The 25,244-nt window shown below is 49.7% G+C and overlaps 1 protein-coding gene across 3 annotated transcripts; it reads right to left on the bottom strand.

Annotated features, from left to right (window-relative positions):
- Positions 1–1,936: 1,936 nt before the first annotated feature.
- Positions 1,937–24,706, bottom strand: Art4 (arginine methyltransferase 4). Of its 3 annotated transcripts, none has more exons than XM_077693866.1 (14): positions 24,509–24,706; positions 22,325–22,459; positions 21,276–21,379; positions 20,985–21,089; positions 19,636–19,746; positions 19,266–19,443; positions 19,102–19,192; positions 11,907–11,988; positions 11,632–11,807; positions 11,115–11,428; positions 10,559–10,618; positions 7,169–7,324; positions 6,964–7,076; positions 1,937–4,510 (listed from the first exon to the last, which is right to left on the bottom strand). In XM_077693866.1, exons 1-14 carry the CDS (start codon positions 24,639–24,641, stop codon positions 4,409–4,411), a joined length of 1,860 nt encoding a protein of 619 aa, XP_077549992.1. In that variant the 5' UTR covers positions 24,642–24,706; the 3' UTR covers positions 1,937–4,408. The 3 variants fall into 3 exon arrangements, with proteins under 3 accessions (XP_077549992.1, XP_077549991.1, XP_077549993.1); XM_077693865.1 differs by having other exon boundaries at positions 1,937–4,516; positions 24,509–24,705; XM_077693867.1 differs by lacking the exon at positions 10,559–10,618 and having other exon boundaries at positions 1,937–4,516; positions 24,509–24,703.
- Positions 24,707–25,244: the final 538 nt, after the last annotated feature.

Consider the following 25,244-nt stretch of genomic DNA (forward strand, 5'->3'; position numbering starts at 1 on the left):
GAGCATTTCTTAGGCTCGCGATGTCACTCGTCGATGTTGTCAGCGCCGTCCACACGCTCACTGCGCATGCGCGTCGCGTCGAGGCGCAGGTGCGTGTCTCTCCCCCGTACCGTCCTCGCTCTCAACAACAGGTGCGGCAGTGCGGGAGGAGCGCGTGTACCCCGTGCGCTCCGTCGCTCTCAACAACAGCTGCGGCAGTGGGTGCGTGGTGGATAACGGCGTGGTGGGTGCGTGGAAAGTTCGCGCGCTTGTGTACGGAAGTGTGCGCATGCGCGTCTCTCCCCCGTACTCCTCTCCCTCGAACGCGGGCGGTGTGTATATAAGCGGCGGAGCGCGCGTTCGGAATTCAGTCAAGGGCGTCTTTGCTTGGCTTTCGCTTGACTTGACGCTTTGCTTGACGGCACCAAGCAATACAGACAGACTTTAACTTTACACTCCTTGCCTTCGCTTCTCCTTCACTCAATAAACAAGAATAAGAAAGACGAAATAACAATTAAGCATTCCCAAACCATACCCAATTACGCAACATTCACGCGATACCCCCACCACTCTGCGACGCATTTACTCGAGTTCCCCCCGTGGGAAGATGCGGGCGGGTTTTTTTCTTCTTGATATCTCCACAGTTTCTAGTCGTTCACAACTGACCCGAAAGATCGCCCGTATTTTTCACTCGATATCTCTGTACTTTGGGTGGAAATTCTTTCAAAACTTTACGGTGCCTATAGGCTAGGCCCGCGACAGCAACACTTGCCCTTTGGCCACCACTCCCAAATGGCTGCATTCAATTGTATTTTAACGCATTCACATTCACAACTCGAAGTTCTTAATTAAGTGTCCTCAGGACTTCAGGTTACATAAAGTGGTAGCATGCTCTATATCGCACGGCTCTTCTTGCAAAACCATGCCCATCATGAACACAGAACGCCTTTAGACACAGCTCAACACGAAGATCAAAAAAAGATTTCTGCGAGTCCTGAAGATATAGTACTTGCATGGTAGGGCTAAGAATTTACCTACGTGTATGCATGCAAGTATTTGAATGACATTGTGCAGTTCAACAGACCAAAAAGCAAGGCAAGAAAGGAGTCGCCATTGACACACTTGGTTAAAATGTTATAACAAGCATAGAGACAAAATATCCAATTGGTTCATTAAGAAGACTGCCAGCTTAAGCATCCAGAGCCCCTTTCTTAATAAGAGACCGATAGTTAAAATGCATAACTTCTCCCATGCACCCTGAATTGCAGTCAAATCCAGCTGCTTCCAGCACGTTGGAACAGCACAATCAGATAGATAGCAGCTTCACGACGGAAGAGAACCAGGTTCGATTCCGACCACGGAAGCACTTTTTCGAGGCGCTTCACATTTCATCATGTGGCCTTCGTGAAAACCCAATGCGTAAAGTTTGCTTTCGTGCCATGCATTTTGGTATTGCGAGGGGCATAGAAAGCTTTGCTTTGAAGCAGATTCCAATTCACAGTAGTGACTCCAAATAATAATAATAAAAAAAAAAACGAACGGCCATCAACCAAATTCGCTTCCAAGAAACAGAACTGTGGGGCTGAGTGGTTCCTCTAGTTCCATTTCATTGTCCCGCTGGAATGCTGAAATCCCTGGCTTGTGCCTCAGCCACGACATTGTTCCCATAGCACTTCCAGCCACAACACGACAGCAACTAAACGTGGTGAATGGCTGCGCCCCGCAACTACACTCTAAGTGAACCAATAAGTGGCGATTAATCATGTACCCACCTGGAAACGGAATGCAAAGTCTCGGACAATATACTTAACCTATCACCCACTTCTGCTTGGCTAGTGCAAGTCTGTTGGGGTGGGAATGGTAGTTAAGAGTCTTATTTTACTTCTGTGGCCCCTAGCAAGTTCCAGCGGCATGGCACACACAATCCAGCCGTCCAGTTACGAAGCCACGACCCAGACACCTTCGAGACACGTTTATTAGCTTGCAAATCAATTTAAACTCGGTCCAGTGGAGCCGAACCAGAGGAGCGGGCAATGGGTTTATTGCAAGGCTTCAGGGTGAGCCCGCCTGGGGGCAGCCAGCGAGCCCCCGTGGCCCGGCAAACTACTCCGCACTCATAGACAGAGACAAGAGGCATATCACAGGTTTAATCCTATCCGTCCCAATGGCCGCTGCGCAAAGCCACCGCCCACACGGGCAGCTCCACTGGCGGAAACAAGGATTACTCTGCCTTCGTCTACGGTACACACAGGACAGCAATTCGTTCCTAGAGAAAGCAAGAAAACACTAATGTACAAAATGTTTACAAGAAAATGCACCCTCGTGCGCGCATGCAAGCTTTTCAATCCGAGAGAGATGAAAACGTCCCGCAACCAGGACTCACACAGCACGACGACACAGCTATTCTCTTGGAGAGGAATCGCATCTGGCCCTGCGATGTACGCAGGTAATCTCAAGCCCTTCTCGCATTCACGCAGAAGGAGCCAACAGTGTTAGAGTTGTCCCCCCCCGACAACAAGGGAAACAGGTCGGATGATAACGGGCCGCAGCCCCAAGCCATGAAGTCAGTCGTAGCCGACTAGAGACGGCTTCTTTTTCTTTTTTCTCTTTCCGCCCGCTACTCGAGGCTGGGTCAAATCCCCCGCATACATTGTTACATTACAGCGGTGGCACCTAAGGAAACACTATGAACAAAGAACAACCCAACGCGGAACCTTGCAGTAGCTGCAATTATTTGCCTGCAGAGTTTTAAAATGAGCAAAGAGCCCCAGGCAATGTTTCAGCCACAGTGCCTTCTATCACTGAGCGCACCGCACACAATCAGTGCAAGGAAGCAGCTGACAACCGCAGCTGCCTTCAAAAAAAAAGGGGGGGGGGAGGAGAGAAATGATCAAATGAGCAGAAACAACAAACATTTAAAACACTGTGCGAGTGAGAAAGAAAAACATGTCTTGAGCACGGTCTCAGAGTACCTGGCTGGTAGCCAAGAAATGAAAAAATGGCGGGCCCCCTCTCAACAAGGAGAAGGACGCACAGTACACCGAAATAATAAAATAAACGGGGAGCAGGAGTACATGTACACACGTAGGTCACAGCCTCCTTAAAACAAGAAGCTGCGACCAAACACAAGGCCAATTCTACAGCGCGGCTGGCACTTACTCGCGCGCAGTCACAAGCATACACGTCGTCGACAGCCCCAATGCCTTCACCTGGCGGCTCTAGCAGGCCACTACACGACAGGTGCACGCAGAGTGAACGTCACCAAACAATGGCCTCGTAGAGTGTAGCGTGTGAGAGCAAGCGTAGCCGACAGAAAAAAAGCCGACGCTCTACAACTGTCATGATACAGAACGACAAGGTGGCACGGTATGCACGGCTAGTCGCTGGCTAACCAGCGAAAATTTGAAAGCCATTTCCGCACGGCTGCTCAACTCTCCCGGTACGAGGCCATTGTCTGGCCCGTGTCAGGGCCTAATTGTGCGCAACGAGGCACAATCGACAAGAAGTCGTGCACGCGTTCGCACAAATGCACACTGCAGCAGCAAGGCCAGAGGCAAGACAGCAGAGCCAGAACGACGCGCACCACCTGTAGAGCACAACTGCAGCGCAAAGCAGCCTTACGCCCGTTAATTCTTGGCCCACCAAGATTCCTAAAAGCTGACTCGAGAATCTTATGCATGGAGGGTGGCGAATTTACTCTACTGAATGCAATGAACTTGAATCCCTTACAAGAAACTAACTACCTGACCAGGGACATTCGTGCAAGCTACCTTGGGAAAGCCCAGCAGCCTGACAAGTGCAGTGAAGGGTGATTCATAGAAGATTCCCTGCCGATGACCATAGCTTGATGACCAGAGCTTGAAGCTTGAAACACTGCCCAAATCAATTTCATCGAGGCGGGCACGGCACAGTTACACTTGCCCAGGTGCACAACAAGCACAAAAGTTGCACGTTAAAATCAAACAACCAAACTAGCCCAAAAAACGGCTGTACTAACAAGATTAATGCATACCAGCATCTCGGGAAAAAAGGCTAAAGCACTTTAAAAGTCCCCGCTGCCCCGTGCCAGCCGCAAAAAAAACATTGTTTAGCATTCTCCCGTTATCAGTAGTGTACCCGCCAAGGCCCACCGCAACCATTAAATAACTCTTCCACTGACATTTCTGGGTCAAAAACTACAAGAGCCAAGCCTGCCAGCTGGGCTTTCCGCAAGACTTGCACAGCGCGGAGAAGGCCCTACAGATGGGCCCGGTCAGGACAACCGGGGGTTTGCGAGCGCTCGTGCTCTGTCGTCACTGCCGACCAGAGAGCCCCGCCCGACAGCAAGACCACCAGGGAGGCAGGGGGGCGAGAAATTTTGAGCCTTGTTGCGCCCGGGCGTGGCCGGGGAGGAGGGCCCGGGGCAGGAAGAGGGGGGAGGGAGGCGCCCTCAGTTCTTGTAGCCGGGCATCAGGATGTTGCCGGGAGTGACGTAGTCGCCGATCATCAGGCTGTTATTTACAGGGAACTGCGACGCACTGCTGAGGAGCACCTGTTGCTGAAACGGGAACGACGGGGCCGGCTCTCAGTGGCAGACAACAAAATGGAGGGCTGCACATCTTCATTTTAAAAAGACAATAGTCTTTCTTGGGCCACTTAACGCAGAAATTTTGGCCTGTCTGTCTGTATGTCTGTCTGTGGCTCGACTCAGCCACCCAAACAAAGTGAACCCTAACTTGCGCAACAGTTATATAAACCCACAGCCAAATTCAAACGTCTAAGTCTCTGGTGCCAGTGTTCATACTTGTCAACATGTTGAACAAGAACAGGACATTACGCAAACATAAGACGGAACATCAATACATAAGTGTTGTTTGCAGTGTCCCTTTATTTTAAAAAATTCTGGGTGCTTTATTTTTGCGATGGCAACTGAAATACACCCAGTGCTGAAAATAAAAATCCCCTTTATCGCCTGCTGTTGCCCGCGCCACTATGGCTTCTCACGGCATTTTAAAATGGCAAACGCAACGAAAGGTTTTACTATACTCGGTTACAACTCAAGAACGGCACCACCTCATGTAGTGTATCACTCCGCCAAAGCGCCGGACCCTTGACGCCAGTGCGCGCGCGTTTTGAAAGGGGTTTGCTATGAATGCGCGATATCGTCTGCCTTGTCTCACGCAGTTTGTCGTCACTGGAGTCGTTTATAAGCATATTAAGTCCAAAAAATAACGGGAACGCGCATGTTCAAAATATTCCCAGTAACGCCCTACTTGCGCCGCGCGGAGAAACATCCGGCCACGGTGATAAGGCACAGCGGCAACTTCCGGTGCCGTTTTTAAGTTGTCACCGAGTATAGATAAGTTCCACATTCCACTTGGCATGCTCTTGGAGTAGGGCAACGTGGTTCTATGAACGCTGTAGTAGGGTGCCTCAATTCATGCGCGTCTCCGCAGTACAGCAGCACTGGCATCAAGGCACCCGGCGTGGAACAGTGGAATGCGGTAAATTTAAACTGACTTGAGCAATCCTCTAGCGTATTTATCTTGGGGAGGAGCGAGACGGGAGAAGAACAGCATAAGAGGGGAGCTGGAAAGAGAAGGGAGGCATTTTCTTGGCTGGGGCGCCAGTCTACTATAGTCTTTCATCGACATTTGCAACAAAAGCAGCAGGTACCCCCCTCCCAAGTCCTACGGGGGTTCAGGCGACAGACTAGCACAGTGTTATGATGCCAGCCCTGCGCAACTGCAAACACACACTCCTACAGCATGCGCATCGAACGAAGTAGCCAGGGCACACGCTTAACGCCGTTCTTGTTCCGACCTTGCGGGCCTGAGGAATGTTTCTGAGAGCTCTAACCATGCAACCATTTGAAGGTCTTGACTCCTCTCCCCTTGAATACCAGGCCATCAGGACATGCGTACAAGAACCCATTCTGATCTACTGCTCAACTTCGCTTATCACCCCCTGCTGGGATCCACAGATGGACTAAAGCAGGGTTCGTACGGGCTTCAAAAGCAAAAATTCGAGGATTTTCAAGGACTTTCAAGGACCAGAAAACACATTTTCAAGGTGCCCATCTTATGTTTTATCTGGGATTACTTATAACTTTTTCAACACAATGCAAAATTCTGTTATTGCCCAATACCTAAGAATATTAATGCACATTTAGATAGGCACTATGGGTTCATGAATGCTCCCCCAGCTTTATTATTATTTTTTCATAGTTTATATTTAGAGGGTTTTCTTTTTTCTTTGTGTTTTGCTGAGGCTGCTTGATTTCAAAACTTAGTTAATGTTGCCTGCATCTCCTGCTTTGTCAGCAACAGTATCATTAACTCAGCAAGTGTTGCTGCAAGGCAGGATGAATTATGTACACGTCCACCATTTGCACGTAAAAGCAAACGCAGATGGAGTGTATGAGGCACAGCAAACATGCAATGAAAGGCCGTCCACAGACTAGATGGAACATGCAAGATAGAGAACAGAAGCCGGCTTTCACGAGATTGTATCGCGACATGAATTCTATTAAGGAGTGCTGCTCCCAATGTTGCCTCGTAATAATGAGAATCCACAACTCGTAATTTCACGCAATACACTGAAACTTGATTGTTACAATGTTTCTTTACATTTGTAACACCTAAAATTCACGACGAACACTTTAAATTCTTGTGAAAAAATGTGGCCATTGGTTATCTCCCGAAAAATCAAGGGTTTTCAAGGACCCTTTAAAAATTTCAGGACTTTCCAGGCTTTGAAATTTAACTTCTAAATTCAAGGGTTTTCAAGGACATGTGCGAACCTTGCTAAAGCCTCTCCCATTGCCTTCCAACCACTCCTGCGCCATTCGAATACAATCGCTGCTTCGGATTTCCCTACACCGTCCCCGCTTGGAGGTTGTCCGCCTGTGGCCGATCCTGACCGGCGCAAACGTTGGCTCTGCTCCACCAGAGCCCGTCCTGCCTCAACCCAGCACCGGTGGGGGTGAGGGGGGTGCATACGTACCTGATTGAATAAGGCCGGTGAAATACCGCCACCAATTGAACTTGTGGGCACGGCCTGCGCCCTCGAGTTGACCGTCTTGGTTGAGTTTACCGTTCCAGGACTTGGAAGAGACCCTGCAAGAGGAAGAGGGCCAAAGGGCAGTGAGGAAACCACCAGGCAAGCGTGGACGAGTCGCCCCTTCCGGACGCCGAGACCTTTCCCTCACCTAGGGAGACCACGTTTGACAGGTGCACTCCGAGGGGCTGCTGCGCTACGGGCTGAGCTGCTGCGGCGTGCATGTCCACCACGCCCGTGCCATTCATGAGCGTCACGGCCCCATTCATCATGAGCTGACCAGCCGCGCTGTCCGCTCCCACGCCCGCTGCACACACACACACACAACACACACGACTCAGAAAAAAGGGAGAGATGCCCTCAACCGCACAGCTCGGCTCGCTACGCGCCAAACGAGAGAACTCGCTCACTTCCCCCTATACAAGAACAAAAGCCATACATGGGTGTGGTGCTACACCCCAACAACAAACACGGCGTAATTTTGGAATTCTATCCTGTCGCTTCTACCCCGAACTGGGTGGGCCCAGCACCTCCGCACTTGCCAGAACACGGCCCTGGGATCTTGTGGGAGACACAAATAAGCCCAGCATTCTACTCGCAGCGCTCGCCTGGGAGGGGGGAGCACGCTGAGGCTTTGCCAGTGCCCAGGCCTCGAATGTGAAACCCGTGTTCATTAATACTGGCTGCTGAAATTGCGCGATAATTGCAAAACAAACCCCAAAGGAAGAGGCTTACAGTATTTACTCAATTACAAGCTGACACTTTCTAAAAAGCGAGCTACAAAAATGAGATGGGTCGGCTTAGATTGAAAGGCTAAGACTAAAACGCACCAAGCTCGTATCCACAACCCGCCTGGCATGAGGCTAAACCCTTGGGGGTGTCATTCATGCGGCACCGCATACAAGTGCAAGAGATACAGCGAGTGTCTTTGGGCACAAGTGCACTTTCCGAGAGTTCAGCAGGCCGTTTATTATAGCCTGAATAAAGAAGAAAAAAAAAATGGCGCAAACTAGACGAGGACACAGAAGAGAAGATACAACAGAAACATCTGCCTGTATCTCTCATATCTTCTCTTTTTTGTCCCCGTCTAGTTTGCGCCGCGTTTTCTTCTTTATTCAAGAATGTACCACCCAGCTCAGCGATTGTTAATGTAGCAAACACGGCCAGCGAAATTGGAGTTCAACAGAACTTTCACAATGATAATTTGTGTGTTTGATAACGACAATAGCTGGGAAATACCTGGGTTCGACAACCTGGGTTTGACTGCCGTCAGATACAAAACATGCATGGCCCCCCTGCATTCGATCCGAAGCAACCCCTTCACTCAAAAGGAGAAGCTCTGGCGCCTGAGAGCAAGCCCCAAGCCTGTGTGCTTGTCTTCGGCTCCCTGCTGAGAGGAGGCAGCATGCTACGGCGACATAGAGGAGGAAGGCAGGCTAACAGTCAAGGGACCCACAGGGGAAAGAGTGTTGTGCACTGTTTGAGTGAGAATGGCAAGTTCCTAAACTTGGACGAGAAAGAATATGCACCCGAGGTCGAATCTAAACATACACCCTTGGAGTGAGGCATTCGATGCCCTCATCAGGTGATCCAGAGGATGTACATCCCTCCATGTTCTGGAGCATTTGTGTGTGTGCAATTGCTGGGAGTTTCCAACCGGCCGGGACACTGTTAGCCTCATTGGCGGTTGCCATCATTACCACGACTTGGGGATCACTGAATGACGTAGGAAGGAAAGCAGACATCAAAGAACACCAAGAGAGGCCTAGAGGAGAGGAAGCAGAAAACTTCACGATACAAAACACTGACCAAAGATGAGGCATCGGGTGGGATCTGAACCCACCGGCTTCAAAAGACACACCCATCGCTTTCACCAATCGAGCCACCATTTGGGGACCAGCTGCACTCGCCTCCATTTTCTGGTGAATGTGAGTGAACGATTCAGCTGTATTGAACGATTACACGTGAAATTAGATACACACCACGTGTATGCATGCGATTACGACGGGTAATGGCAACTGTCGTTCGAACGAACGCCAGCTCTGTGGGGCCCAAGCATTAATAGTGGCACCACTACAATACACAAGTGCAATGCTAGGAAGACATTTTTCAGGGGGTAATAATAGAAGCAGTCATACTAAAATATGAAGCCCCTAGAATCTTTTCACAAACCGCCCGTCAGGCAGAATTTTGCCAACACACGTTCCCGCCACATTTTCCTGCCCACAGCATTTTTCGCAAACGGAGCCACATAACACGAGTGATGCCAAGCCACAAGCCAAGCCAAGCCGCGTGGAGTCTGAAGATGAGAAAGAAAGAGCAGCAAGGCCCCAAAGGCAATTGGGAAACAAGGTCAACACTGAGATGACTGGGGCATGCTTTCCAGTGCAAAAAAGACTGGAACCTAGAGAAGAATACGGACGGGACAAATGCTCCCGTTCATATTCTTCGCTAGGTTCCTGTCTTTTTTGCTCCAAAAACATGCCACACTTATCCCAGCACCAACTTGCCTAACTTTCCACACTAACACTGAGAAGACGAAGAAGTACGAGCACAAACAAGTTCCCTTACAGGTTGAACTACCAGAGAAACTACAGGGTCAATGACAGCGCCCCATAGATTCCATCATTTAGACATATGGTGGCATGGTCCTCATCTTGCCACCTGGCCACTTGGATATGAGCCACGGTACCTACGAAGGGAGCATAAGAAGAGAAGCTGAAGGAGTGCGATTACCCTTTTGTCCTGTTTTTGGAGTAGCTGTGCTGTGTGGTCTGCCATGTTTCCCCCAGTACAAATTTTCTCACTAAATCCATTTATTTCCATTTACTAGTGACAATAGGTTAGTTGCCTTGCAGCTACGATAAAGCATACATCACGGGTTATAGCCAGCATGCAAATACGTTAGAAGTGCTTTGAGTCGTACTTAGCTTTACGTTGTGGAAACCTATATTATACTGAGCACTGGATCTTGGAAGGTGGCCATTACAATGACTACTACTGGTCACATGTCATACCATTTCAATTGGAGTCATTAATTACGCCTCATAATCTTTACGCAATTGAGCCAATACAAATCTGAACCCTCAAAACTACTTTTTTGCAGTCGCTGAGCGTTAGGCCACCCAGAAGCTTTCGACACGCTGTCTGACCTCCTCGATCAACACTGCTTTTATTTACACAGAATCCACAGTTCACTAGTTTTGCGATTTCCCAAACTAAGGTGTGAAAATCAGGTGCTAGTTCCCAAGTTGCAAGCCACAGAGAAATTGCTCTTATTAGCCTTAAAATTAAACCTTATTTCTTTTATTAATGCTAAAATTGACCTTAAAACTGAACCCCCCCCCCCCCATCCCTCCACAGTGGATGACAGAGGTTTAGACACAACCACCCTCATGACATAAGGAGTGCAGACTGGGCACAGAGCAGAGCCGTCGGTAAAGGGGTACACGAAGAGAGTGAGAGCAAGAGCGAAAGGTCCAAATCCTTACGTTGCGCATGCTGCCTACACCAACAGTTAGGGTTAAGGTTAAGTACCTACTGCTTAAAGCATAGGCAGCATAGTCATCAGCTTCACTGTTAGGCCTGTATGAGTAGCAACCTGCAAACAGCCAAGTGGGCGGAGGTCATCGTCGTGAGCAGCGAGAGCAATGCAGCGGGCACAACATTCCGTTCCAGCATGAGTAAAAGCGGGTCACTTCCGCGTAACGTTAACTAAACGCTCTCATATGCCACGCCCCACCCCTAAACCGACCTAAAAGACACCGAAAAACCCTTATTTACGGAAAGAATGCATAGAATTGAGCCGAGAAAATATTTAACAGTAAGAAAAATCACGTGCGAAAATTTTTGCACTGCTGGGGCTCTAACCTTGCTGTTGGCGGCTAAACCCGCGGTTCTACTCGTAAGGCTACTGATACCTAACAGTGACGATCTTGTAGCAGTTTCTCGAAACGATATAAGGAGTGCTCGAAGTGAAAAAGTACGTGGCACTAGGTGCATGCAGGAAGTGACAGGCTTGTGCCGACGAGGAAACGGAATCTCGCGCCGCGGGCGGCAGAGGGAGAGGGGAGGAGGCCGCAGGAAGGAGCGCTCACCGCTGGCCGCGTCCAGGGTGGCCCAGTAGGCCTCGCTCGGCGAGGTGTCGTGGCAGCCCGGCGGCGGCTGGGGGGGCTGCCCCGTGTACCGGAAGAAGGGGTTCTTCAGGTCCAGGCTGTTGGTGGCCCGCAGGCCCCCTTCCAGCTCCAGCTCCAAGTCCACGTCGTAGCTCTGGCGCCGGTTCGACCTCAGCACCACGCGCCCACCCAGCCGCTGTCCCCGCTGCACGAACAGCGGGTTCTCCAGCAGGCAGCGCACCTGGTACCAGTGCGTCAGGGGCTGCGTCGGCCCCGTGGACAGCCACACCGTCTGCCTGCACGCGCCCAAAGTGCACTGCGTTCAGGCTCCGGGACCCCGGTCAAGCGCCAATGCTGACCGAGACGTCAAGCTTTTGTCACAAATAAAACTCTGCGTCGCTTTCCACAATTACAGTAACAGGGGACACCCGTTCGCGTTCGCTGGGGGGTCACAATCAAGAGCAGGGGGTCACAATCAAGTTTTAAAAAGGGGACGTACACGGATCCGATGAAGGCCACGTCAAACCAGAAGGCCAGGCCATGCAGCTCGCCCGACTGGAGCAGGTTGAACTGCAGGGGCACCTCAATGCAGTGCAGGTCGCTCTCCGAGGCGTGCTCAAAGTCTACCGTGTGCCTCAAGGACTTTGCCATGCAGATGCGCACATCAAACGTGTCCTGCAAAGAGAGGGACGACAGGGGGGCGTGTCTGCACCACCTCCAGCTGTCTTCCGAAGCAATGTTACCCCGTCAGGGTGAAAAAAAAAATGAGCGTACCACAATGGGCTGCCTGAAATACTCCTTGACAGCAGCTTCTCGTAAACTGGACAGGTCCACGCCATGGAAGCTCTGCTGGTACCTGGACGGCAAACAAACGGTGGCTGCCTGCTAAACCACGATAGGCAGAGTGTGTAACTGGTGTGAAATTGCAATACAGCATTTACAGGCTGACGTGCAGCCCAGAAGGCAGTCGCCAACACTCAATGTGATCAGTTAATAAAGCCGTTCACTGCGTCAGTGCACTGAGGGGAGAAGGGGCAGGTGCTGTACAAAACCAGAATTTGTTAATCCTGCCAAAATCGCCAATTTAACAAAGCAATCAAACTTTCTAACCGCACGCTAATAGCGCACTTACCGAGAAGAGAAATGCACTAAAACGAAAAAATTAAGGCCGTTCCACTCAACATGAAAGCTGTCGGAAGTGCAGAGCCATAATGGGCTGTGGCGCCGTTATCCACTCACTGCTACCACCCAATGCAATTCAAATTTCCCGTCTCCACAGTCCTCGCGCGCCCCCAGCCTAAAACTTCACAAGCAGGATTTTTTTTTTTTTTTTGCTCGCTTTTCCTTCCGCACGTGCCGGCATTGCACTGCCACTCTTTTTCGCCTACTACCGTAAAAACCACTCCAACGAGTGTTCCGAACTAAATGAACACGGGTGCTGTGGGTAATTATGTATATTTTGCCTCAAGTGTACCTGCAGTTTTCTTTGCGCTAAACAACGAAGACATGTATAACAAGTGTCAGCGGTCCAAGAGTTTCGAACGCTTATAGCTATATCAACCGCTTAGTTTTTGAAGCCTCTGTGAGACGCCCTACGCCGGGTACGCCGGGCTCTACTTGGGTCCGTTATCTCGCTGCACCGCCTGATTCCGGCAGTAGCTTGACATGGAGTGTTACGGCGAGCTACGATCCCCTAAAGTGCTCTGCAATCATAAAAGCATTGCTGTATGGCAAGCCATTACTACCATGATGATTATATGCAGACAGCTGCTATGTTGTCACAAGCAATGCTCTCACTAGTGCCAGGGCAGCACCTAGCCCTTGGAACAGCAAGCGCACTTGTGATAAGGTAGAATGGTGAGGGTCCGACTGAACGGTAAAACCATTTTTGCTTTTGACAATGCTAACTGAATTACCGAAAAATAGCTGGACAAGCACTTGCCAGTACAACTTTCCTGCCTTTTCTGCTCACTGGCTTTTTTGGGTTGGCCCCGTTGAACCTCACCACCACGGAGAGGCAGGCAAATGGGATATTTGACATCCCGAGAGTGGGAGTCTTTTAAAGGGCCAAATTGTGAATGACAAGGTCAATTAGTGCATCTCTACTGCTTCATGTGCACAGCGACTGGCACTGAATGCCTCGTCGCCACGTCGTATTTTGCTGCCCATTGAGAAACCATTTGGGAGCTGTTTCAGCACAAACTTGCGTTTGGAGCAGAATGAAACAGAAGAAATGAAGGAAGCTCACACTAATGCGCAAGAGTTGAAGGTAGCGAAGCTGGACGCAACAGTAGCGTGTGTCCTCTTTTTCGCCTCACGATGTTATTTAAGCGTCACCGCTGTACGAGCGACCACAGTTGGATGTTCGTCCTACACCATCACACACGGCTCTGCGCGCACGTCGCCTTTCTTCGTCGTGCGCACTTATTGCTGCGGCGGCAGCGTCTTCGCCTTCCTCTGACAGGTGGCGGCACGGGTCCTGCGCGCTTCCCCGTTCCCTCCTCGTCTATCTCTCCCCGCCATCGGGCGCTGCTCCAATCCAGGCACTTGCGGAAGGGGGTGTGGTTAAACCTCTAGCTCTCAAGGTCAAAACTGGTCACCCCGCGAAGACTGCCCGAGGTAGTGTACTGTATGTAGCTTTCGCTACATTAGCGGACTGGCGCACCATTGCACGAACAGCTACAACACTCCAGCCATTCTGCCCTATTTCAATCACATAAATTGGGAGTGCAGTATTATCACAAGGGCATTGTACACAAGTGAGTGTGGTACATGCGATACTTCACAAGAAATATACGTCGTGCTGGAGAAAAAATTATTTTGCGATCTACTTTTGTCTGACAAATGTATTCAGAAGCAGAATACATGTGCCAACCAGCACGTCCCAGAATTTATTCAATCGATTAAAACTGGAAAATTCAAATTTAAAAAGTTCAAATATCGGTTTCAATGCATAGCATGCACATCACCCAATTATTGCAAGAAATGCGCCCATGCACTCTGTACAGTCGGTTAAAGGCCAACTGCACTCAAAATTTCGATCTCTTGAAAACCTATTTTCGTATAGTCGGCCTAAAAAGACTCCAGGTTACAAAATATGACAGCTCAAATACGCATCTACGGCGCAAACGGTCATTGAAAATCTGCGATTTTGAAACAGAAATCGAGAGCAGTGCGGCCATTACAAGTGGCGTTGCAGCTGGCCCAGCCGGCCAGTGAGCGGCCGCAACCAGCCGGAGGGTACCTGCACGCAACGTTTCCCCCTCGCAGCAGCCCTCGGAGAAAAGCGTTTATCGGAGCTCGACCGGTTCTCGTGGCTGGCCGAAGGAAAACGCATCCGGCCGGCAGCATTTTCACTTTCGCTTTATAGCTGTTTGCACGTTTCGCCGGCAGATGCAGCGTCGCCTGCGACGGAGCTATTTTGAACGTTTATAGCTTATTAACAATGCATTTCATGGGGCTACCACTAATATCCCAGTCGGTTTGGTGGCACGTACTGTACATTCACAGTAAATTTGGCCGAGGTGAAATTTGAGTGCAGCTGGCCTTTAACAAACGAAGCTGCAACGTGTGGCCGGTGTTCACCCATGTGTCACACCTTACGGTTCATTAAAGTCTTTCTCGTTATACGTTGCGTGTCTGGTATTTCCTCTGTGCTGTTTAAGTAAGCGACAGTAAGTTGCATATGCAGAACGATCCTGCCAGTGCAACCATCGTCTGCTGGCCTGTTCCTGCAAGCACGGCACAGCCCCTTTTCACTGGCAACCAGCCGACTGTTTTCACTACTGCGAACAAGGCACACAATAAACCCAACAAATCTCTCTCTCCTTTAAACTCCTCTCCAAACTTTTTTTTTTCACACATGCACTGGGTTGCACCAGAGGAGTTTTCTGCGTACATGGGACCGCAGGGTTTTCCTTTCACCTAGCCAAAACTATAGAAAGCTTTGCTTTAAAAACAGTGAATGTTCATTAACGTTTAAATAAAATGTACGTAGCACCACACTACCTTGACTTCAAGCCCCCCTAGGTAAGCAACCTCTCACAACCGGGCAAAAACAACGTTTTAAAAGTTCAGAGTTTAGCGAGTTTAGCACAGATGTGCTTTGAACCTAAGCCCCCATCCTTCAACCGAGGAAAACACAAGATTAGAAAAAGAAAACGAGGAGGGGGTGCTTAGAAATGAGAAAACATGGTATTTAACATCCCTTATTACATACAAAGGCTAATCCATTATTCTGTGTAGAGTGCCATTACAGGTAAAAAAAATTCTCAGGGCACTTTAGTGCTTACGCACTTTGAAGGCCTGCCGTACTAATGTGACAGACACCCCCATAGACCATCTCAATTCACCCTAACCTGTCTTAACCCCCCTTATTACCACCTCACCCGACCTTACTAATCATTACTATTATACAGCGGCTGGTTTGGGTTTCATCCTCTGGGCGCTTCATGCGTCTGCAAAGCTTAGAATTTTTCTCATGTTACTCACGAATAAACCACACGTATGTAACAACACAAACGATAGCCACTTCACGATAACCCTAAAAAAAATTGACAATTTTTTCTCGAAACAGATTCGTCCGAAGAATTTATATCAGCATTAAAAAAAAATCGACCCTTGGGGGTTGCATTTGACGAAAGAATTTGACACTCAAAAGGTTATAAATTTCAACCCACCTTACCAGTAACCCCCAGCAACTAATAATCAATCCGCATCTTTGGTTATCATTAATCATCTCTTTCTTTATACGCGGCTGGCATGCTTTGGTTTTCCTGGTGCCTTTTATTGGTTTTTGCATCATTCATGTTGTTGCAGGGGTGATTTGAGTCCACTTCACCTTAGCAATTGTAAGCCCATGTTAGGGATGTTCCTCATGCAGGTAAGCCACTGTTTTGTTTATCTTCTTCGCCATGTAGTCCAATGCAGCAACCAGTGCGTGTCTACTTATACAGACACTTTGCTTCTGCACCAAAAGACACATTTTTTTGACAGCCTCTTCCATAAGAAATGCAGCACCCACTCAAGATGATGTACACCAGTGTCACAAATGCCTAACCGTGGCACACGTTCTCTGCGCGTCAGAGAGAGGCACAGGGCAATATAAATTTTGGCAAGAAGGTTGGCAAGGAAGGCAACTTCAGAAAACACTCATCCCAACTATTTTCCTGGGGTGTTAACATTATTTTTTGCAGCATGAACGAAGTGAATATGGAGTTCGACAAGTTTGAAGATTAAAATTTGAGGAAATACTACAGAAGGAATCCCACAAGTGATAAGTGATTCTTCGGAAACATGGTTTTGATGGCAGTTTGAAAACTTACTCCACCTTTAAGCACTGCTGTAGATTTAAATGTATTTTTCTTCGATTTTGTTTGAAAGCTTGGGCATTAAAGCAGTCTGTTGGTATTCTTCTCTAAAATTGGGTGCAGGAAAGGTTCCATTGGAGGAAAGGTTAAAGCAATATTCTTGTAGCATCTGAACAATAGTGAAGCCACACCAAAAGCTGGCTGGCGCCGCATCTTTTCAAAGTGGTACGAGTTGTGCCACGCCTCCGCCAGATGGCGCCACAGGTCCCGCGCTCGAGAGAAGACGCAGTGAAACATCCCCCTCACGAGGGGCACGATCAAATGCAGAGCATTTCCGGGGGCGCACGACGTTAAGTAGTTTGCGTTACGTTAATGTTGTTGCACTTATGGCAACTGCTGACGAGAGAGCGCTCGTCAGCAGTAATTTGAATGAGTCAACAATATAAGGCGCGTTCGTAGTGTCCCATTCTGTGTCGGCTTTGTGGCGCAGTGGGTAGAGCACCATGTACATTGCGCTCCGCCCGCAGGGTCGAGGGATTGAAACCGGGCGCCGGATAGTATTTTTTTTTATATATAGTAGGGACAACGACGGTGCGGACTACGGACGTCAACGCGGGTGACATCGTGAGTTACTGAAATGCTCTGCATTTAAAAATTGTATGATTGTAGGGTTTAACGCGCCTACGCAACGCAGGCGATGAGGCGCGCCGTAGTGGCGGGCTCCGGATGAATTTCGACCGCCTGGGGATCTTTAATGTGCGCCGAAATCTCGTACACACGGGCGTTTTTGCTTTTCGCCTCCATCAGAAAAGCGGCCGCCGCAGTCGGGAATTGAACCCGCGACCTCATGCTCAGCAGCTCAACGCCGTAGCCACCGAGCCACCACGGCGGAATGGCTCAGTGGCTAAGAAAAAATTGAATGTTCTCTCAATATTATATTGCCCTGTTTGTTATGCCAATTTTAAATCAAAGAACATGACAGGTATGATGCTTTTTTGATCGCCGAGAAAATCCACAAGTCTCAGCTGATCTATTCGAAAAGCAGAATACTGCAATTTTAGAATACCAACTACTTCGTTGAACCAAATATAATACGGAATAAAATTCTCGGAATTTACCCTTCAAAAATTTTGCATGCACTTGCTGGGATTTCTTCAAAAAAGAATGTTCTGCGTGTACTGTCTGTTTCTGTTTCTGCTGGCTTCCCTTTCTGGCTTGAAACATTACTCACATGCATTTCCATTGTCCCAAACAGTTTGAAATCCCTGCCTATGTGTGCTACACATAATATGTCCTCTTTGCACCCTCTACTATTTGTCATTTGCCATCTGTTAGAAGCTCACCACAGATAGATGTCAGACAAAAACAATGTCGATTCTGCATTCAAGAGACATGGGAATTTACAGCGACACATTTGGCTGTAAGAAAAGAGCTCAACTTAGGCTCGAAGGAAGTGGCGAGATTAAGATTTCGATCGAGCTGCACAGTGACCCATAATGCAGTGCACGTGCCTTAAGGTACCCCAGTCGAAGAATGTGTTGCATTCAATTACGGTTGATGCACTTAGTTACCCTCTACAGCTGTGACCGGCCATTACCAAATTCGTCACCATCACTAATACCTAAAAATCCAATCCCCCCACATTGACTTGCAACCAAAGTAGCTGCCCACTTAATCACACTGTACTCTTGAAGGAAGAAAACCATAAACCAGGCTTACATTCAAATTCCCTCGTGTAGAAAACTTGTCACAAAAGAGAAATGAGGGAGAGAAAGGACGCACAAAAAAAGCATTCTTCTAACAAGTCAAACTTGGAAAAGATGCATCTTGGCTAGGAAAAGTGTAACCAATCAATTTACCACCATCTGCTGCAGGTTAACAATGGGCCAAAACCTAGCGCACACAAACATCGCTTTTCAAACTTCTGCCTTAAAAGAAGCCATGCGGAATATCAGATATTTTCACATTTCTGCACTTGCTGCTCATCACCGCAAACTGTGGAGTGGCCCCACCATTCTCGTTTTGTTTTTTCTCTCGCCATCTTTTTGTATATTACACTTACAAGGCACACTTTTGTCTCAGGCCCACGTTGTGTACCAACTTGTCTCCCACATTAGTACATTTGAGCCGTCAGGCTGACAAAGTGAATGCAGGCGATGTCGGGCACACGGCTGCAGCGAACGGGCATGGATGAAACGACCGCTTGTGCGACAGAGAGGAGGGTGCCGAGGGCACTGGGAAAGCACACATGCCTACCGTGCACTCCTTTCAGCCAAGTGAAGAATCGTGTCCTCACTGCAAAACACAGCGCGCCCGTCATGTGGACAACCGTGAGGGAAAACACACGCCGCGCACCGAAGAGCCCACTGGAACCACCAGACTCGCGGGAAACACCAGGCCCTGCCATTTCAGCCGCCCACCCCCAACACGCTGAGGAATGCAAGGCCACTGGGGCAAGAGCAGCACTCAATTAACGATGTGGCGAAGTTTCTGGGTGTTGCAACCTTGGGATAGCCTAACCGTGAAAAGGGACTCATTACGGAATTTTTCCGTGAATTTTTCCACTCGGCCCTCCGCCCCCATCAGCCTGCTCTTCCGAACGAGTAGTGGCCTTGCATTTTCCCCGATGCCTGCCCTTGCGCAAGGGTGAGGGGTCTCACCAGAAGTTGGCCTTGTTGAGCTGTTCCATGTACAGGCAGGTGTCAGAGAAGGGGGCTATGTGCAGGTCTCCTCGCGTGGGGAACATCTTGCCTGCACCCGGAAGGACACGGTGTGAGAGGGTGGACCTAAGTCGCTCTCAACCCCCGTCCCCCTCCCCACTCACCCTGGGGCTTGAGCCACTTCTTGGCGTGCAGGTAGGTCTCGAGCATGCGCTCGTTGAACAGCATGTACCCCATGGGCTCGGACACGATCACGTCCACGGGCTCGGGCAGCGTGATCTCCTCAATCTTGCCCGGGATCACCACCACCTTGTCCGCCACTTTGTTGTGGTACACGAGGCACTGCGAATGAACCCCCCGAACCGCATCAGCCCTGCATAGCCGGCATTCATCTTTCCGCCTCCACTGTTCTTCCCAAAGTGATTCACAAAAGAGCCCCCCCCCCCCTTAATACCAGTAGCTCGCTCCAGCGAGGCCCTTCCTGTTTATACACTCTGTGGTTGTGGGAAAGAAGAGTGGGATGGTTGTGCTCACCTCGGCATGCTTGGCCATGGAGCTGGCCTCGACGGCAAACACTTTGCGGGCCCCTGCCTGGACTGCAAAGAAGGAGAGGATGCCCGAGCCAGCACCGACGTCCAGAACAACCTGCAACGGGGGGCGCAGCGCATGAATACTACACTTGCTCGCGTAACGCTGTCACCCTCCCCTCCACACTGGCCTTCGACAATACCAATTTCTTACCCACACCAAAAGTGCCGCCGCAAGGGTCGTCTGTGCCAACCAGTGACGACAGTAGCACATGAAAAGCCCAGTGCCACCTCTTGAACGCTACACAAATATTTGTGCTCTGAAAGGGACCCTGCAACGCTCTTTGTGCAGTGCAAGTAAACCTGCTAACATTTAGATTACGCTGACAGGAATACCTGAGACAAATATGAAACGTGCACGTGAAGCGGTAAGCGTGCAAATCACTGTGAAAGACTATAAAAAAAAAAAAAAACGCTCTCTTCAATTCTTCTCATTATGCACCCCTGGCATGGCCTAAACGTCATTTGGGCCATGGCTGTCCTATTGGCTGCCACTAGTAAACTTCGCGGATTATATCTTGCATTTCCTGTGACGATCTGCCGTCATCGGCGCTGTGTACCAACCTCTTCTATGCCTGAACCAGTACGCATAGTTTTGGTGTGTCTTTTGTGTTTTGAGTGTGTGGGGAGTTTGAGTGACGAAGTTAATACTTCCCTTTCAACGAGAGCACACGACAACAAACGTTTATTGCTTCAAAAACGCCCTACCAGCCTGAGCGCACCACGCCTGCTTTTTTTGTCGCACCAGACCGGAAATAGACCCCTCAACATTGCGGAGAAAAGTCCCTGGCCTGTGATATATCGAAGGCCACTAAGAGAACATCCCCAGCCACCCCCCCTCTCCGGGAGAGAGCCCGCAGCTTTCGTCGCGTTGTCCGCGGTTGAGTTGAAAGGTAACTATTATGCGCGATTTCTCATCACGCGTAGTTTTGGTGATAGTGAACGGATTTTCATAATTCCTGCGGGAGGAGATTGCTGGGACAATCGACTTTACCCCAAAATACATTCCGAATAGTTGATGGCAAGTGCTGCAGGGCCCCTTTAACGGCGCTTATCTTGGTGTCTCTTGATTGCACTTCGATTTGCCGGCGTGCACCGCGCTGAACAAAAGTGCAAGCAGCAAATGTTCCCTTCACCTTTCCAGCTCCAGCAAAACTTAGAAACGATGTCTAAGCACACTGTAATCGCAATGTAAGGCGTTTCTTGGCAACTATCCTCGTCTCCCCGTGGCAAGCTAGACCTCCCAAGAAATCACCAAATGTTCCCTGCTCTGAGAAGCCAGCCTGCCGCCCTCACCTTGTCCTTGAAGTCCTCCATGTTGTTGAGGATGGCCCTCTGGTACGTGGAGGTGCGGATGTAGTCCTGCATCATGTTCTGCTGCTGGGACAGGTAGCCGTAGAACTGCACGGGACAACCACACACACACGGCCCCCGTCAGCCGCCGCGGCCACAACACAGCCACACAACAGTCTCAAACAACGTGCTGGGCCCACTACACCGCGGGTCACGACCCCACGCATGCTCGCTTTGTCACGGGCGAGGGGTGGGACTCGCGAGTGTCCTCCAGGAGGGAGGAGGGAAGAGTACCTGGAAGTACTGGGTGGCCGACGCCTCGTCCGTCCTCTGTCGGAAGCTTGAGCTGTTCTGGCCCGTCTTGAAGGCGTCCACTATCCGGTGGAACCGCAGCAGTTCTGCGCCAGCGCCAACAACACCTCTGTGCAGCACACCCCACACGCTACCCTTGCTGGCAACGCAATGCCTCATTCACGGCCACTCGTGTCAAACAAACAGCACGGACCCCATTTCACACATTTATCGCTCACAGCTAATTAGCGAAGCGAAGCAGGGCTTCAATGAACAAAGGTCATCTCGTCAGCAAGCCAGCCTGTTTCAAAGTCAACGAAGATCTCGCAAAGCGTTACCCATTAGACAGAACTAGGAAGGCCTTCTCTGCATGCGACAATCTCGCTAGAAGGAAGCACATGCTACAGAAAGCATTTCTTTTTAGATCCGAAGCAAGAAAACACCTCTCTAGGCAGAGAGCTTCAATGACCGATGGCCATCTTGTCAGCAAGCCAGCGTATTTCCATGTCAACTAAGATGTCGCAAAGCATTGCTCAATAAACAGACAGAACTAGGAAGGTCTCCGAGTGCGACAACCTCGCTACAAGGAAGGACATGCTACAGAAAGCATTTCTTTTTAGATCTGAAGCAAGGAAACAGCTCCCTAGGGCATTTGAAGCCACTGCAAGGACACCCTTCTTGTGCACGGCTTCATGGAACACCAAATGGTACTTTCATGTGAATTACCAAACACCTCCCCCGCACAAGTAGCTTCTGTAGACGAACCGGTACCCTCCAAGCATAAATCACGGTGGAAAGGAGCCCCACAGGAACTTTAGAAAGTTCAGAAGGGAATGTTGGAACTGGAAACAAAGCAGGCAGGTCAAACAGCAAACACTACGATTCACGTCCAGCGAATGATGTTGCTGCAGCATTATGTGTACCCTCTACTTTTCTGCCCAAGAATCACTTAGCATAAGAAAAAAACACAAAATTTGCAGCACAAAAGGGCAACAAGCAGGGCGCTGGAGCAGTGCCATTAAGCAGCTGAACGAAGTGACAAGGGCACGCACCATCGTTGCTGGGGAACAGGACAAGCAGGGTGCCCTTGTCGTGGGTGACGACAAAGGCGCGCTTGCCCACTCGCGCCGTGTCTGTGTCCCGGAATATCTCCACCTCGTGCACTGCCTGCGGCCCATTGCTCTCTCCTGCAACAGTGGGTGGGGGGACACAGTGAGGGGGAGGCTGTTGTTTGGAAGGAGGCACTACTAAGAACAAACTTGTCACGAGCTCGTCACCGGAACAACCCCGTTTGCTTTTGTCTGACACAGTGGCGCGCACGTCAGCATGATTTTTCGGTAGACCGTAGCAAGTCCTGTGTTGTGTCCCCGGCCCTCTCCCTGTGTCGGGACTTTTCAAGCTAGTTGTACTAGGAAAATGCCCCCCGAACAAATTTGCCTGCTATGGCAGCATTACTAAGCACACTACCAGTATGAACTGTGTCGCCTGAATATTGTTTTCATAATGTGCGACCACCCCTTACTCAGTTGGCGAGATTTGCACAACCAAACAGCGTGGCTGCCGGCAAATTTTGCTGACTGCCTTACAGGCTATTCACTAGATGGCGCGAGCTCATCCCAGGAACAGTTTGCACCAGAGGTAAAAAAAATGCAGAGCAGGCACGTCCACCACCATCTCCATCCACATCGTCCGGTGAGCAGCCAAAAAACACCGTCTCATCCAGATAAGTGGTGTCTTGGCAAAACAAGGCGCTACGAACTATCGTAGCAACTCTGTTTAAAAGAAAAAGAGTGCTGTGAACGAAACTCAGCCAGAAGGTCAAAATATGTGTTTTGCACTAAACTGTAACATAACCCAGCGAGAAGTGATGCTTGCACGTTCATACTATGGAAGAAAACCTGGGCATCTTCATAGTTTCTTCGTCATCCCTGCTAACAGAGAGCATAAGCAACGACCAGCAACCACCGGTGATAGAGTTGATGCCGTGTTCTGGCTGTAATTACGAACTATTTTTTCTTAAACACCAAAATGATGGTGCCCATTAGTGTATGAACCTAATGTGGCTTTATTCTAATACAATGTTTTTTCTCGGCTATACAAATACTGCTGAGTGGAAGACATCCTCGATTAAGCGAAATTAGCGATCGCGATTAAAATTTGCAGTATATGTTACGCAATGCTTATAATGTAATTGCATAATTTAACAGTAATCTAACGTATCCTAACTTTTTGCTTACACGGATAAAACGCACAGTTTAGGCGGCAAAACCAGGACACAAGTCTCGCGTTACACGTTGTTTCTAACGAAGGTTCACCGCCTCCGGGAAGCAAGTGATGTGCAGCTAGCAGTGTCCAATTTGTTTCTATTTTTCACTTTACGTGGGTTATCACTCCACAAAAACAAAATATTTTAATGCCCTCTCTTAACTGTGCGTTAGCCACACAAGCGAAATAGATTGGACTACTCACTAGCGTGATAGCAAATTGTCGGCACGGCGGCTTTCATTGATTGAAAAGATTTCTTTAATCGTATTTTTATAAGAAAGTATCGTCGATCAAAGAAGGCTGCCGCTTCCGTGGCTTTAATTTTCTTTCCATTCAGAGCCCGTCATAAACCGATTCCCCGTAAGCAAACAAGCAGGTGCAGGTCGATCGTTTTAACACCTGAACGCTTTCGCGTGCCTGTGTGGCAATCGCAAGAAAACACGCACACATCTGGCCTTTGCTGGCTGGAGTACATTTGCCGCGAACATCCATGAAACTTAGCCGTCTGCCGGCGTGCTTCACGAACAGAAAGTGCGTGACGGGTACCAGTACTCGCGCAGTGACGGCATCTCGGGTTCGCGAACCTGACGCGATTGGGGAAAATTAAGTCTGGCGACCGGGAAAAATTAAAATCTTCGCGATCAAAGGCCAACAGCGGCCGGCGAGCGCAGCGCAGCTCGCGCACGCGGCCGTGATCAGTCAAGATGTCGCACGAGAGCGCACTTTCGAACGCGCAGGGAAGCCTTCCATGTGTTCGCCCCGACGCCGTGCCGCGCACTAAAGCCCCTCCATTTTTTTCGCGTCAAAAGGAGCACAAAACGGCGCTGTCTCGTGATCGAAAACCCTTAGGCCTAAATAGATTTCAGAATGTGCGACACGGACCACTGTAAACAATGCGAGCACGGAGACAAAGAGGGCCTCGCTAGACGCCCGGCGAGCGCCGAACGGCGCCGGTGAGGCGGCCAACTCACGCTTCTTGAACTTCACAATGAGGTTATCCGACTCGTCGGCGACTGTCAGAAGCAGGGGGATGGGAAACTTCTGAGTTATTTCACCGGTATCGGACAGACTGGATAAATGCACCCCTTCAAACGTGGCCGCCATATTTACAACTGCTGGCGACCGCCAGTGCCGCCAGGTCGCAGGTGCGCGTGCCGGAGGAAGAAGAGAAGCGCGTGCTCACGCGGACGCCGGCCGCGCGGGAGCTCGATTCGCGTGCCCGCGGATTGCAGTCTCCGTCTTCTTTTTATTACAATTATGGCTGCACGAATCGTACAGGGGGCAATCTGACAGTGGTGACTTCTGTCGGCGATGCGCGCGCAGTATCGATGACGACGCTAACGCGCGACCAGCGGCTCGAGGGAATCTCGGCTAGGAGTTCGTGTTCCCTATGCTGCGGCAACTGAAGATCGCATTGTGCTCTCCGGAAGGTGAAGGACAAGTCAACGTGACAGAACGCAGCGGAAAGCGCTCATTCCGTGCGCCTCCAACAAGGAAGCTGGCTTCACGGCAAGGCTGACCTGAGATATCCCGTCATCACTTTCCCTTACGTTGTTTCCGCATATGAACTGTTGTGTACTAGCCGCGATAAGCAACGCGGAGTGGCTTCGTTATAGAACGGAGCGCAGTCAGCGCAGTGGCTTCTTTACCGCCCCCCCAAAGAAACAGGATTTAGAATAAAAAAAATCGGATGAAGAGTGTGCGTCA

The sequence above is a fragment of the Haemaphysalis longicornis genome, unplaced genomic scaffold, assembly GCF_048455015.1.
Source record: "Haemaphysalis longicornis isolate Haplotype H1 unplaced genomic scaffold, Haemaphysalis longicornis Haplotype H1 scaffold_12, whole genome shotgun sequence".
Classification (NCBI taxonomy): Eukaryota; Metazoa; Arthropoda; class Arachnida; order Ixodida; family Ixodidae; genus Haemaphysalis; species Haemaphysalis longicornis.

Coding starts and splice junctions, on each gene's coding strand:
- Art4 (XM_077693865.1), bottom strand. CDS start 24,641: ATGGCGGCCACGTTTGAAGGGGTGCATTTATCCAGTCTGTCCGATACC. Junction 19,747..20,984: donor TGGAGGACTTCAAGGACAAG/GTGAGGGCGGCA, acceptor CCCCCGTTGCAG/GTTGTTCTGGACGTCGGTGC. Junction 11,989..19,101: donor CTCAACAAGGCCAACTTCTG/GTGAGACCCCTC, acceptor TTTGCCGTCCAG/GTACCAGCAGAGCTTCCATG.